Source organism: Otolemur garnettii, unplaced genomic scaffold, assembly GCF_000181295.1.
Source record: "Otolemur garnettii isolate 467f Iridium unplaced genomic scaffold, OtoGar3 scaffold00168, whole genome shotgun sequence".
In the NCBI taxonomy this organism is placed as follows: domain Eukaryota; kingdom Metazoa; phylum Chordata; class Mammalia; order Primates; family Galagidae; genus Otolemur; species Otolemur garnettii.
In genome coordinates this window covers 2,673,926-2,687,654 of record NW_003852563.1, presented here as the reverse complement: position 1 = coordinate 2,687,654, position 13,729 = coordinate 2,673,926, and the positions used below count along the sequence as shown (strand labels likewise).

The 13,729-nt window shown below is 38.4% G+C and overlaps 1 protein-coding gene across 1 annotated transcript in view; it reads right to left on the bottom strand.

Annotated features, from left to right (window-relative positions):
• USH2A (usherin) overlaps positions 1-12,145 on the bottom strand; it is a 775,219-nt gene extending 763,074 nt beyond the window's left edge. The window contains exons 1-2 of the mRNA XM_003800142.1: positions 11,661-12,145; positions 7,953-8,118 (exon numbers count right to left, since the gene is read on the bottom strand). Coding sequence (XP_003800190.1) covers positions 7,953-8,118; positions 11,661-12,145 — 651 coding nt within the window. The remainder of the gene's footprint in view (positions 1-7,952; positions 8,119-11,660) is intronic.
• Positions 12,146-13,729: the final 1,584 nt, after the last annotated feature.

Here is a 13,729-nt window from a genome sequence, read left to right as displayed (position 1 = left end):
CATTTTGCTAGTAGATCTTAGCAACCTTAGTGTATGATCTTTTCTCTCCTTATTAAATGGAGAATTATCACCTTTTCACTTAAAGGAAGCACTTCACAGCTTCTTTTTGGCACATCAAATTGTCAGCATCACTACTCTTACGCTTTAAGGCCATTAATAAGTAAAATAAAGATTACTCAAACACGAAGCACTGCAAGACCACGGCAGCACATCTGAGCACTCAAACAGCTGCAAAGTGACCAACACGGGGGAGCAGGGGGAACCTGGGACGCCGGAGTCACCTTCCGTGCAGGACCAGGGAAGACCTTATCACGCTACTCAGAAAAGCATCCAATGCAAACATTATGAGATTCTAACATTTTTCATTTGTTATTTTCAGACTGCAGTTGACCCCAGGGAACTAGAACCTTAGGAGAGGAAACCTAGGCTATGGGAATGCTACCGTACACTAAGGGCTATAAAATCTTAGAACAGTTACTAAACATGACTAGATTAGAGGTAGGTGGGAAAAACACGAGCTAGCTATCTATTGGGAGAAAACTAAAACCTCATAACTCTATGCAAACCTCAAGGCTACTTTTCACAACCTTTTTCACCTAACATGCGATGCGCGTCTTTCCAAGTAACTCAGATGCCCCTCTCTCTTTGCTATTTTCATCTCCCAAGCCTTGTTCCCCTATTACTCTGGTATAGAATTCCACCCTGCCTCCTTCTCCCCATCTATCCTTCAGGAATTAACTCACACTCCACCTTCTTTATACATCTTCCATAACATAACTGAATTAGAGTTCATAATTTCCTGCCCTGAATTCTGGTTATTTTGTCACACATTTTTTAATCCAGCCAGCCAGGAAGGAAGAAGGAACTACTGATTGAGCCTCACTTAGGAGACGCAAAGGGGCCTGGACATCAGACTGTAGTTTGAGTTTCTCAGTGATGCTAATGATTTCTACGGTTGAGAATCATTACCCTGAGCTGACGTCAGACGTGCTGTGTATCAAAAATCTGATTCTTTTCCAGTGTTTCTATCTGGGCAAATGAAACCATTATCCCTGCAATTATGTAAGCCAGAAGGCTGGGATTCATCAACAACTCCCTTTCTCACAAATCCCACATGCCTTTCATTAACAAGCCCTTCAATTTTAATCCCTACACTGCTCTCAAAGCTGACCACTTCTTTGCATATTACTATGGCCATTGTAATCCAATGTCTCCAATCCAATCCATTATCCTTATGTCTCACTTGGGCCATACAAGGACCCTAACAACCCTTCATTCTTGGCTTCAGGCAAACTGTTCCCCCTCACTGCAACCAAAGTGTATTTAGGAAAAGGTAATTTGTTCATGTCATGCAGTTTCCCTGTCCCCCCTGACCCACCCGCATGTCTGGTCCTTTACATAAAATACTTCAATAAGTCCCATTCAAAAAATCTTAACATGTTTGACAATGTTCTCTAAAACGTAGCCTCTTCCAACTGTGCTGTCCTCAATTTCATACCATGCCCTACTTTGCCTGCTGCACTCTTAATAAACTGGCCTTTTAATCTCTCACATGCAACTTATTTCCTTTTACGAAAGGGCATTTGCACCATTTGCTGTGTGTACAGAATGTTTTCTCCACTCTTTGCTTAGTTGAATCCTGTGCATTCTTGTGAATGTGTCTTGATATTAAATTGTATACCCCTAAAAAATACACTGAGGCCCTAACCCCTGGTGCCTATGAAAAATATACTGAGGCCCTAACCCCTGGTGCCTATGCGACTCTGAGTAGTGTCTTTTTGCATGTAATCAAGGTAAAATGAGTAAGGTGAATTAGGGGGACTCTAATCCAATATGACCGATGTCCTCATGAGAAGAAAAGACACAGCATAGACCCAGGAGGGAGGAGCTGGCCATGCAATGCAAGACACAGGGCCTGGCTTGATGCGTCTTCAAGCTAAGGAATGCCAAGGAGTTCTGGCAAACCCGAGATGCCAGAAGCAACAAGGAAGGATCTTTCTATAGGTTTCAGAGAGTGTGTGACACTGTCAACACTTTGATTTCAGACTTTTAGCCTCTAAAACTAAGAAATAAACTTCTGTTATTTTAGGCCACCCAGTTTGTGATCATTTTTAGGGCAAGCCTAAATAAATAATATATCTATGTAATATAATTTAAGCAGCCAGGCATGCTTATAATCCTAGCACTTTGGGAAGCCAAAGTGGGTAAATTGCTTGAGCTCAAGAGCCCGAGATCAGCTGGAGCAAGAGCGAGGCCTCGTCTCTACTAAAAATAGAAAAACTAGCAAGGCAAGGTGGCAAAAGCCTGTAGTCCCAGGTACTTGGGAGGCTGAAGCAGAAGGATTGCTTGAACCAAGAGTTTAAAGTTGCTATGAGCTATGATGTAATGGCACTCTACCATGGGTGACAGAGTGAGTCTCTCTCTTTCTCCCTCTATATATATATATATCCATGAACTTAGGTCACTGAGATCTAAAGGATTAGATTCAAAGTCTTCTGAACCAAAACCTCCCCTACAAACCTATATACAGATATATGTATGTAAGTATCTATATGTATGTATATATATGTACATATATTATATACATAAAATTTAAGGAAGCCTTCTTTGATTCCAATGATCTGATAAAATCATTCTTCATATGATACCACGGCACTTACCAAGTTATCAATTTGCTCTTATTGGTGTGATTTGATTGCCTTATTCTTTCACTGGGCTGGAAAGTCCATCACAGCAAGAACTTACAAGCTACGAAGTGCTTTATCAGAGATTATTTTCTTTACATGTTCAAATTTATGGTGTAAGCTGAACAGGACAAGTTTGGTCGCAATTTATAACGGGAAACCTAACATTTTTGAGGAGTTATGTCATTTTCCCAAGATTGCACAATTTTTAACTACAATGTCAAGAATTAAAGCCTGGCCTTCTGACGACATATTCTATGTTTAAATCGCATGCAAAAGTGAACACAGCATAATTAATTTTTAATTGGATGGCCTTACCTTTCTCCATAATCAAGAAGAAAGTGTTCTCTTGTTTTTATTTCATCATAACAGGTTTGGTTTTGTTTGGCATGGGTCTGTTTGGATGGCTTACACAGAATATTCTTTCTTTAAAAACCACTATAGTCTATCTCATCTGCCATAAGCCATAGAAATTCTGAGAACTGTATATAAAATTACATTATGCCGTACATTTAAACCACTTGTATCAATGAGTGTTATAGTTAGAAAATATATTGACTAACTTTTTTATAAATCACGTACATATGTGAAGCATTATAAATATTCACACTACAAATATGTACAAAATAGGCACAAACATATAAAAACTACACTTATATTACAAATTCTGTATTTGTTTTCAGGTTTGTAGGGGAGGTTTTGGTTCAGAAAATTTTGAAATAATCCTTTAGGTCTCAGTGACCTAAGTTCATGGCAATTTATGATTTTTAGTTTATGATTTATAAAAGAAGGTCAAAGAAACTTGAGACTATTAAATTTAGGTAGGTAATTTAAATTCTCTGAGGCTCATGTTTCTCACCTCTACAGTGGGAATAATATATCAATCAAAAACATAGAACTAATATTAGCCTTTGAAAAGTAAGCAGGTAAAGTATTTAAGAGAGTCTCTATAAATCCGTACTCGATAACTATTATAATTTAACTGATTATGCTGAAAAAAAATCATTAATTTCTATTGATCTTAACTTTTGTTATGAATAACCCCAAACTAGTTAACTAACTTGAGGGATAACTCAGCTAAAGAGAAGCCTTTGCATAAATAAACAACATTTAGCACACACACACATCTTACGTGGACACAGAGGAGGAGTTAAATGTAATGAAAATTAACAAGGGAACAATAAAAATATGGATTGAGATTTTCTTGGTGTAGGGCGGGAGTTGGTATGGCATTCCTATGAGAATCTCAGGACATAGAGATTTCTGAGCAGAATGAGGAAAGTTCTGCAGGGAGGCATGGATGTTTCATGCTCCCTCAATCAATAAGAATGTAGAACTCCTTTATAAAGTGTGCCCACGGGCATACAGTTCAGAGATTAATTGAGAGACTTGGTTTATCTATTCTAACAAATGTTGGTTAAATTTCATTTTCTTTCTCTCCACAACTATCAATAGTTTTCCTTTTTCAGATTGAATACATAAATCAACAGAATGTACTTCACAAATAAACTATGGTTATGAAAGTCCTAGCTTTCCTCTATTGATTCCTAAAACTTTATTTACTCACGCATTTTTTCCTTCATTGTATCCTATTACAACTGCTCTTTTTCACACTATTGTAGATAGAATCATCTGTGGCTCTTGAATTGTCAATGCATCAAGGAGCCCTCAAAACAGCATAGAAAATGTGAGTAAGCCCAGGATTAAAGTATTTCTTGGTTCCTCAGTTGTTGAATTTCACAGCTTCAAATTATAGTAATTGTTTTACTGCAATTCAGCAAAATTATTATAGAAGGGTGACTATACTGATGATTTCCGATGACAATTTGTCCTTATTTAAGATGTGTAGAAATGCTTAAAGACAGACAGTATTTCCTAGAAAACCTTGAGTTTTACTTTCAAATAATATACAACTAAATGTATATACTGCCAAGTTATACACCCCTGAAAACATCCTAAAGTAAACTTCTTTCATATATTCCAAAACTTTTAAAAATGATCTCTTATGATAACTATAACATATGCTGATTTAACAAGAAAACTAAGCTTTATAAATCTGCTAATATTACCAGTGTTCCCTATTTGATAATAAAAAGTACAAATTGATTTTTTTTAGTATAAAAATATGACATAATGAATTTTAGCCAGACATAATTGGCAATAGCCAATATATCAAACCCAAAAGTAAAATTTAAACTGTCAGTCCTATCAGATTCAAGTCCCTGAATGAATATTAACTTAAAAACTGATCATTTTCCAACAGGTTGAAGTTTCAAAATGCTAGTTTTAGAGGAAAAGCCATTATCTCCATCACTGTAACAATATCGGTTATTTTTTGTTTAGTAAATTAAGTTTCTGATGTTTAGTATGTCTGCCTTTTCTTGGCATCGTTTTGCCCAAAGGTTTAATTACTGATCACTGTTTCTTTTGGTCTGATTTTGAAAAATGAGAATTGAGATTTTACTGATGGAAAGCTGATAAGTGAACGGTATGAAAAGTTGTCCTGTGAGATCTGTTCTTTAATTTTATACCAATTATAATTTCTGTTTTCTGAGCCATTTCAGGAATAGAGCTGTATGTTGTATTTTTACACACACAAACCCACACAATGTAAGCTCATCAATTTGTGGCTGTACTGGGAGGAGGATGGAAACACACATATGCATTAAGTACAGACTTGCAGTTGGAAACCTGACTGACGTGGATTATTAATTATTTGTCCTGCCCTATGCCTGGCATGATAGATGTCCATAATCCCAAAATTAAACAGAGTTTGGATGCATTACTTAAGAATGTAACAGCGAGTACGTTACATTTTATATTCAAAATTTTTTCTGCAAATGTCCTTTGCAGTTACACAATGGAAGAGTAAGAAGCTGCATTTTTCTCTACCTTGGCCACAAAATTTAACTCCCAAAAAGCTTTTGTGTAAACACTAGGCAGCATGGGAAAGCAGAAAAAGGCATCAGGCTGACCTGTAATGGATGGAGCTGGCTTTGTCACTTACGACCTAGATAACCCTACACAATTCACCACTGCCTGTACTCTGGTACTCACTCCACAGGCCACTTATTTTTATGTAGAATTCTAAGAGGGACTCATTTCATTCTTCTAGTCCAAGCCTCTCATTACGTAAACAGGGAAACTGAGTCAAACGAGTTTCTCAGGCCTACAGAGTCGCATTATCTACATTGGATTTCTCAACCCCCAATCTCCTCCTGTCCTTCCCACTACTTCTTGTAACTTTTAAGCAATGAATACACCCCCCATTTACTATGTCTATAATAAAGATTCTTATAAACTTCATGATATCTTAACTACATTCAGACTGGCATTCAATTTAAAGGAAACTTGTACAGATTTCCAATCTGGAGTAATTAATTGCTCTCAATTGTCATTCCAATGAGTCCAGATTCTCATAATGTTGGGTACCCATAAGACATTCAGTAAGTGGCAGGCAAATAAACAGACCTGAATGGTTTTTCTAATGTTTCATGACTGCTTAGTTCTGTAGTTCTAATATAAAGTATAGTATGCTTAAAAACTCATGCAAAAAAAATAAATAAAAGAGGTGTACAAATTGGAAAGGACAAGTTTTCTCTTGATAGTCAAACAGTTATGAAATAAAGCAGTCTCATTAAATCATAAGTACTTTAACCTTTTCTTGAAAGAAGGGGAAGATTTAAAGATTTATAAAGAAATTTTGCCTAAACTAGGAAATGACTCCTATTTGCCACGTATTGAAATGATAATGCTGATTTCAATAGGCACTCTAAGAGCATTTCATTCCCAGGAGAGGGATTCAGTCATGGTTACCTCCTTGCATTTAGATCTTAAACTTTCTTTGTAAAGCTTTTAATGTCCTACTGCCTGCCAACACATGGCATAGTTTCACAGATAAGATAAAATAAAGGCAAGTAAAAAGAATTTTGTTTTTATCATTGTTCAGACAAAACTATGCAGCAAACATCTATTTGGCATCTTCTGCAAATTGTTTGTAGCAGTTTCTATTTCCACATTTTTAGCACTAAAACTCAATTCTGTTGTCTTTGTCAGTAGGTAGGTAGAATGGATAACTTCAAAGTAGAGGACAAATAGGTCACGTGTCTGTTAACTACTGAGTAAATAGAGACCAAGCACTGAGCACCTGAAACCATGGTGTCCCACAGGCCCGGTTCCAGTCCAGATGTGACCTACCCCTTTTTATTTCCTTTCAGTGCTAGTGGCCTTTGAAAACTGTTCTGTGCCAACTGCATTTGCTAAACTCCTACCCTAATTAATACCTTAAACCCAAATAATGATTCTCAAGACCCTCTGAGGAAGCCCACTTACAGGCAAAAAAAAAGGTGAGAAAACAAATTCTTTTTTGCAGTTTTTGGCCGGGGCCAGGTTTGAACCTGCCACCTCTGGTATATGGGGCCAGCATCCTACTCCTTTGAGCCACAGGCACCACCCACAAAGGTAATTTTTATAAAATGAATGAAGTGCAAATGTCTTCAGGTGTGAATGGGCTTCACGAGGAGCCCTGTGGGAGCTCTCCTCTGGCAGCTCTTCCTGGGAACTGTGACAGTACACTGCACCTCTAGTCTGAAAGGTAAGGGTGGCTTTGGGCCATAGTGGACCTTCCCAGCCCTAAAGAAACAAAAGGATGAACTCTGCCTCTGTTCCAGGGACTGTAAATACCAGACATCTCACAGCTCTCTCAGCCTTTAGCAGTTTCCAAGGTTCATACAAACTGTGGCTGACAACTAAAATAATAATATAACACCTTCTGAGTGCCTCAAGTGCAAAGCTCATTAGTTCTAAGGTCAGCAATTTGATGTAACAGCCAAATTTTATTCACATCATCAGATGCTATCTGAGAAAGACAGCTGTAAAAATCAGGCAGGGGGCTGAATATACCCAGGACTGGAAAAATTAGTACTAGACACAAAAAGAGCCCTTATACATTTTTAAGCAACACAGAATATATGATAATACTTACCAAATTTTTTAAAAATGTCTCAGGATATTATTATTACAAATAGTATTGTTCTTAAGCATCTGTGGGAGTTTTTATAGCAAGTTTGAGGAGGGAAATGCTAGTATAATCAGCAGATACAAATAATTAGGTCATTTAAATATTTTTCTTCTTCACTTGTCATTTACACGCACCTGAAATCTAAGAGATATTGCTGCAGATTTTGTGAGTAGACGCCATTGAAAGGGGAAAAAGGGAGATAGATCCTTGTGTTTAACCAAATGTTAAATATTTTTTATTTTACTCACTTGCACACTAAGATGAATCCATTTCTTCACAAGAATTGTCCCCAGTGTCATTACTTTTATTGGAGGCTGCAAACCATTTACTGTGCGGTAATAAAACATGGTCTCTTTCTCGGATATTGTGAGTTTGAACACAATCTGCCCGTCCGCTGTCTTTTCTATAACACACCTTAGGAAGCAACCAGAAAAGAGAGAAAAGGTCAGCCCCCATCCAAAAAGACACACCAAGGCATTACACAGTCACAGGGATGGAAAAAGGACCCCCAACGTCACTCCAAATGGGGCACTAGAAATAAGTGCCTGGATATCATTATATTCAAAGCCAAGTTCATGCTCGTGAAAAAGCCCATTTTACTTAAACAAAAAATAAAATTCCTATTTACAATGCATTCCCCAGAGCCTCAACACCCTTTATTTGAGATTCAGGGTAGAACTTACAGTGGTTGAATCATTCTGCAAAACTAACATTTAGCCTATTGGCTCATTAGTTCTTCTGCTATTTCTTTTATAGGAAGTGGTACAACACGCTACATCCCGCTGGGGTATTGAGTCACCAGTGCAAATCTTTCTCTCTTTTTTTAAATGTACAGATAATTTAGTATCCATAGAAGGCTCTAAATTGCTAGCCCGAGAGTGAGAATCGCTCTATTTAATTCCCATGATGAAATGCAGAAAGGGCAGCAATGGTCTCCGCTCACCCCACCAGCACCTGGCCAGAAGCCAAAGCCGGGGTGTGTGAGGCTTGGCTAGCCCAGAGTCTAACCACAGGGCTGAGATGATGGTAATCGTCTTGAGCAAACATGCCATCTTCTACAAACTCAGTGAAATAATGTTTTGATGAAAGAATTTTAAAATGTGTCTACATTCTTGTGTCAAGCCAGTTACTATTTTTTTAATTACCTCTATCCTTTTGACAGTAATACACCTTCCAGATCCAGGGTTCCCTAATTCACCTGGTCACCTCCCACCGGGCTTCAGCCTCTCTGTTATGCCTGATCCCGAAACCCTTCTCCTTGCTCAAAGTTAGTTAAGGGGCCTCCCTTGGTGCTCACTTAACACACTGTATTGCCTAGGAAATAACATGATCCATCTGTCTTCTCCATCAGATCATTTAGATCATGAGTATTCTGCAGATAGAAGCACCCCTGGTAAACAGCAGACCCTCAGAATGTGATGAGTTGGTGATTGGCCTTAATGAAAGCATCAAAGAGGCAGAGGTAAGACTGAGTCAACCAAACATTACTGCTAAAAATGTTTTAAAACTTTCCTTAACGGACACAGTTTTCAAAAATCACGTCTTCTTACGTCCATCTACTTTTTCCATGAGTTGAGGGGTAAGACTAAGATTGGAGAATCCTAAAATTACCTCTTTTTCTGTCACTGTTTTACTACAGTGTGTACTAGGTAATGAAATGATAAGAGAGAGTATATTTTTAATTTAGGCAAATAATTTTAGTTGACGTGAAGGCTTTATATAAATAGAAATAAACATTTTTATAGATTTTGCCACAAATTCTTTTTATAACCTGTTAAAAAAATTATAAATAGTTGGATATTTATAATTTACTGGAATGAAAGAATGTGTCTTTATCCCCTGCCTCCAGATTTTAAACCATCTGAGAAGAGTTTGCCTCTATTTTTTCTTGAGTTTAAATCTACAAGTGAGAATTCGACCATTACTCAAGAATGTATTTACCAAATGCAGACTTATTTCCCCAAGCTTACTGAAAATGCATTTCTTAATATGTTATTGATTATCTTCCTTGCTATTTTGTTTGCTTGTAAACATACTAGCTTTGGGAGATAATAAATGTGAGAGGAAGGCAGGTAGCAAAATATTTAGGAACTGGATTTATTCTGCTCCTGAATAAACAATAATTGGATAATCCATGTTTTGTTTGTTTTACTTATCTAGTGCAAACACCCCAAAATTCCTCCAATTCCCATAGGTATTTCAGTTTTGAGAAAGGAAATGACCTTGATACGAGGGACTCTCAAAACCACAAATCATGTGCTACCACCTCTGTAAATACTCCTCTGTCTTATTTATGCACAATGATGCCAATAAAAGATGAATTTGGTACAGACATGTCCCTATCCGCTTGGAAAAATGTTTTATCTTAGTACTATTTGTCAAGAGACAATGTTTTAAGACTCTTTGGATACCAGTTACATAAACTGAGTAACTTGAATTTACTGGAATTTCAAACAATAAAGAAAACAAGGTCTTCTTTTAGGGAAGATGTAGAAATAGGGGTAATGGTTTGTGATTCGTTTTCAATCCAAATTTAAAACAGAATGAAAATACGGCAACTTTCACTTGGCAAATAGAAGTTAAACACCCAAGACATTTAAGTCATATTTGCTTTTGAGACTGTAAGACTTTTCTGGTTTTCTTCATAAATCTTTAGATATCTAGCCAGCACTTTCACACAAAAAGAATGTCACAAGAAGTTCCAAAATCCCTACTGAAGACAAAAGATAAGCAACAATGCCTCAAAACCATTCTACTTATTAAAGTTTCCAAGTTGGCTCTAAATGTTTAGGCGAAACACATTGGATATCAGCTCATGTATGGGAAGTTAGATACCACAACAATTGATCTCATGGAGACAGAGAGTCGAATGATGTTTTCCTGAGGCTGGGATGGACAGTGGGGAGGACGGGATGGAGTGGGGATGGTCAATGGGTACAAAAATACAGTTTGATAGAATGAATACTATTTGATGGCACAACAAAGTGACTATAGTCAACGGTAAGTTCTGGTATACTTTAAAATAACTAAAAGAATAAAATTGGAATGTTTCTAACATAAAAAAATAAAAGTTGAGGTGATGGATATGTCAATTGCCCTGATTTGACTCATATTATATGCCTATATCAAAACATTACATGTACCTTATAAATGTATATAACTGTTAAGTACCCATAATAATTAAAAATTAAACAGTTAGAAAAATAAGGGATTAAATAAACTGTAGTAACAAGAAATGATGGTAAGGTAGCCCCATTCCAAAATCACTGAGGCTATCTCTAGGATCAAGAGCCTACAAGCTTGCAGTAATACCGTGTGCTTACCTCTATATATATTTTCTAACTAAATAAAAGTTGAAAATACCACAAGGTAAAGGGCCAATGGCTATATCTTTTCAGAGTGTTATTTATATAGTCAAGGCGTATTATTGAATATCTTTCATGAGTCAAGCAAACATGTCTTCTTGGGGAAGTAAGAATAAATAAAACTTACTCCTAAGCCCTCAGAGAACTCTCTGCCAAATTAAAACTTTTTACCCTAGCAGGGACACGTTTTTCCTATAAACCTAGACCAAGCTTTTGAAAATATTAATTATTTGCATTAGTTATCCTTGTGCCTTCTTCTGGTTTACTCTCTGAGGACAAAGAACAAAAGTTTAACCTACAGCAACTGCATGATTCAGGGGTAAACAAGTCTGCCCGCAATGCAACTATTTTAATATATCCTTTGTCCATGGCCTACTCCAGCCATAGGACAGAAAAAAAAAAAATTGGGAAAATACTGAATTGTAAAGTTGAATAGGGATGACTGACTGATGTAGGAGTAGGTCTCCAATTCATCACATGAATTCTCTAAGTGTAGCCCCCATTTCTAGTGTGATATTCAGGTTGCAAGAGTCCTCACTACGACTAATCTCTCAGGGGCCTAGGAAAGCTGACACCCACACTTCTACTTACATTACACCTTCCCGCTCAGGTTTCAACCACACAGCTAAAGTAAATGATGCCGCCAGCCTTGGAGGAGGAGGAGAAAAAAAGCAATTCTTGTGATTTCCAAAAATAAAACTTGTAGAATTGCTAGGGGAATGAGGATGTCGATCACTCTTGTCTGCGGTGACGCAGCTACCGAGGCCTGCTGAGAAAAGGGCCTGGTAGGTGGGGGCTGAAGATCTGTGTGGGCAATCCTGAATGCAGAGCCGCTGGCTGCAGAACCGGAGACTTTCAGCGGCCGCAGAGCTATGACAGAAAATGCTTCTGTTGGGGAATCCACACGTTGCTTGGGTTGGCACAAGGGAGACATTCTTGAAAGCTCCCACGTTCTCCAGCCTTGGGAAGAGACCCCGGGAGTCGGCCAATGACAGAGAAGCAAAATAGGCAAAGATCAAGGTTTGGATGACCTGAAACAGGAGGCCGAAGCCCAAGGAAAGAAACAGGCAATTCATGTTTACAGAGAAGCATTCTCCTCCGGACAGAGCAGTCCTAAATAAATCATCAGGCCATGTCACTTGCCAGCAACACTTCAAAGCAAGGTACTTTAAGTAACGTTGAGATGGTCCATTTTCGGGAAACAGCAGACACGTTTTCACGCTGAGGTAATACCAAAGACCCTCTTAGCCATGGTGAAGACATGAGGAGCAGCTGTATCTGGAAATCAAAAACAGAGTGTCAAGGGACCGCTGCTGAAACATGCCAATTGAAGTTCATCCTAAGCAGCAGGACGTTGAGCCTCAACAAGAAACACTACCCCACTTCCCAACAGTCTTTAGAGTTACAAACTTTTTTTTGGTTTGAGTTTACTGGGCCCTTTAAAAGTCCTCAGGACAACGGTTTTATATATATAACTTACGAATGTGTACGTAATTATCATAATATATTTCAGCGGACAGTAATTTAGGTGGTTACTTTGCCCCCAGGGAATTAGCAGGCTCCACTCTGGTTAATAAGGTAGAGAATGACATAGATTTTCTTCACATGCGCCCCGTATGTTGTAACCCAGAGCTAACCTGCAGATGCCCGAAATCAAGCTTGCAAAGCACTTGGGGCCTCTCCCCTTATCCCAGCATGTGCAGCAACTTTAAGCTCACAGTAAAGCTGATTAGAAACCAACACCATCTGTCTGTCCTTTGCCTTAATATTTAGCAAAACGTCTGTGTGTTTCCTCACAGGTCTATGTTATTTCGTAGCTTCTCTGTGGAGCCTTAATACTGTGCACATAACTGTATTGATAAGTAAGTCGAGTTACCATTTCTTTATTGCATTTCAACCAGTCCCCTCAGTGTGACAAATGGCTCTTCAACAGGACTGCTGTCCCTGGTTGCCTGGCAACGCTGCTGGAACCCCTGCTTACTCCCAGCAAACAGGCTGCAGCAGCAGGAATGCTGAAGGAAAACTTGGGTGCCCAGGTAAAGTACTCCGCACAGCAAACACTTGGTTACCTGAAACTCAGAGCGCAGTCTGCTTGGTGGCCCGCCTGGAACTGAGCTCCCCAACCTTTCAGCTGGTCCCTCAAGCAGTGGGAGGGGCCTGGATGGGACCATGCATGCATAATTTTAAAGTAGCAGTACACCTCAGCCAATAATCCTCTCTTAGGCCCTCTCCTTTCTTGCTCGCATGCACCTCCGGCCATTTAATTCTCTAATCAAAACAATCTGCCAGTGTTTGCCACACCAGGAGTAATTTCCAGTGCTCTTTTGAAGGGGAAGAGATATAAAATGAGATTCTGAACCTTCATCTATGGATGGCCTAAAAGCTTGGCCCCTTGATGGAAGCTTCTGTGATCAATCAGTTGTTGCTACAGCTTTCACCCTAGGAGACTTTCTAATAAAGACACATTTCTTTAGATTATGAGCAGCAGCTGATGTTTCCTCTAATTGTTGGCTTTGGAAAAATCAGCGATTTTAATTAAACTACAAAGCAAGGGGATTGCTGAGATTTTGGCTGCCTGATTGGAGAGGAATATGTGGGTGTTTAGCGAACATGTTTGCAGTCAATTTTGTGTAGTTTCCGTTACAACTGAAACTCTCTCT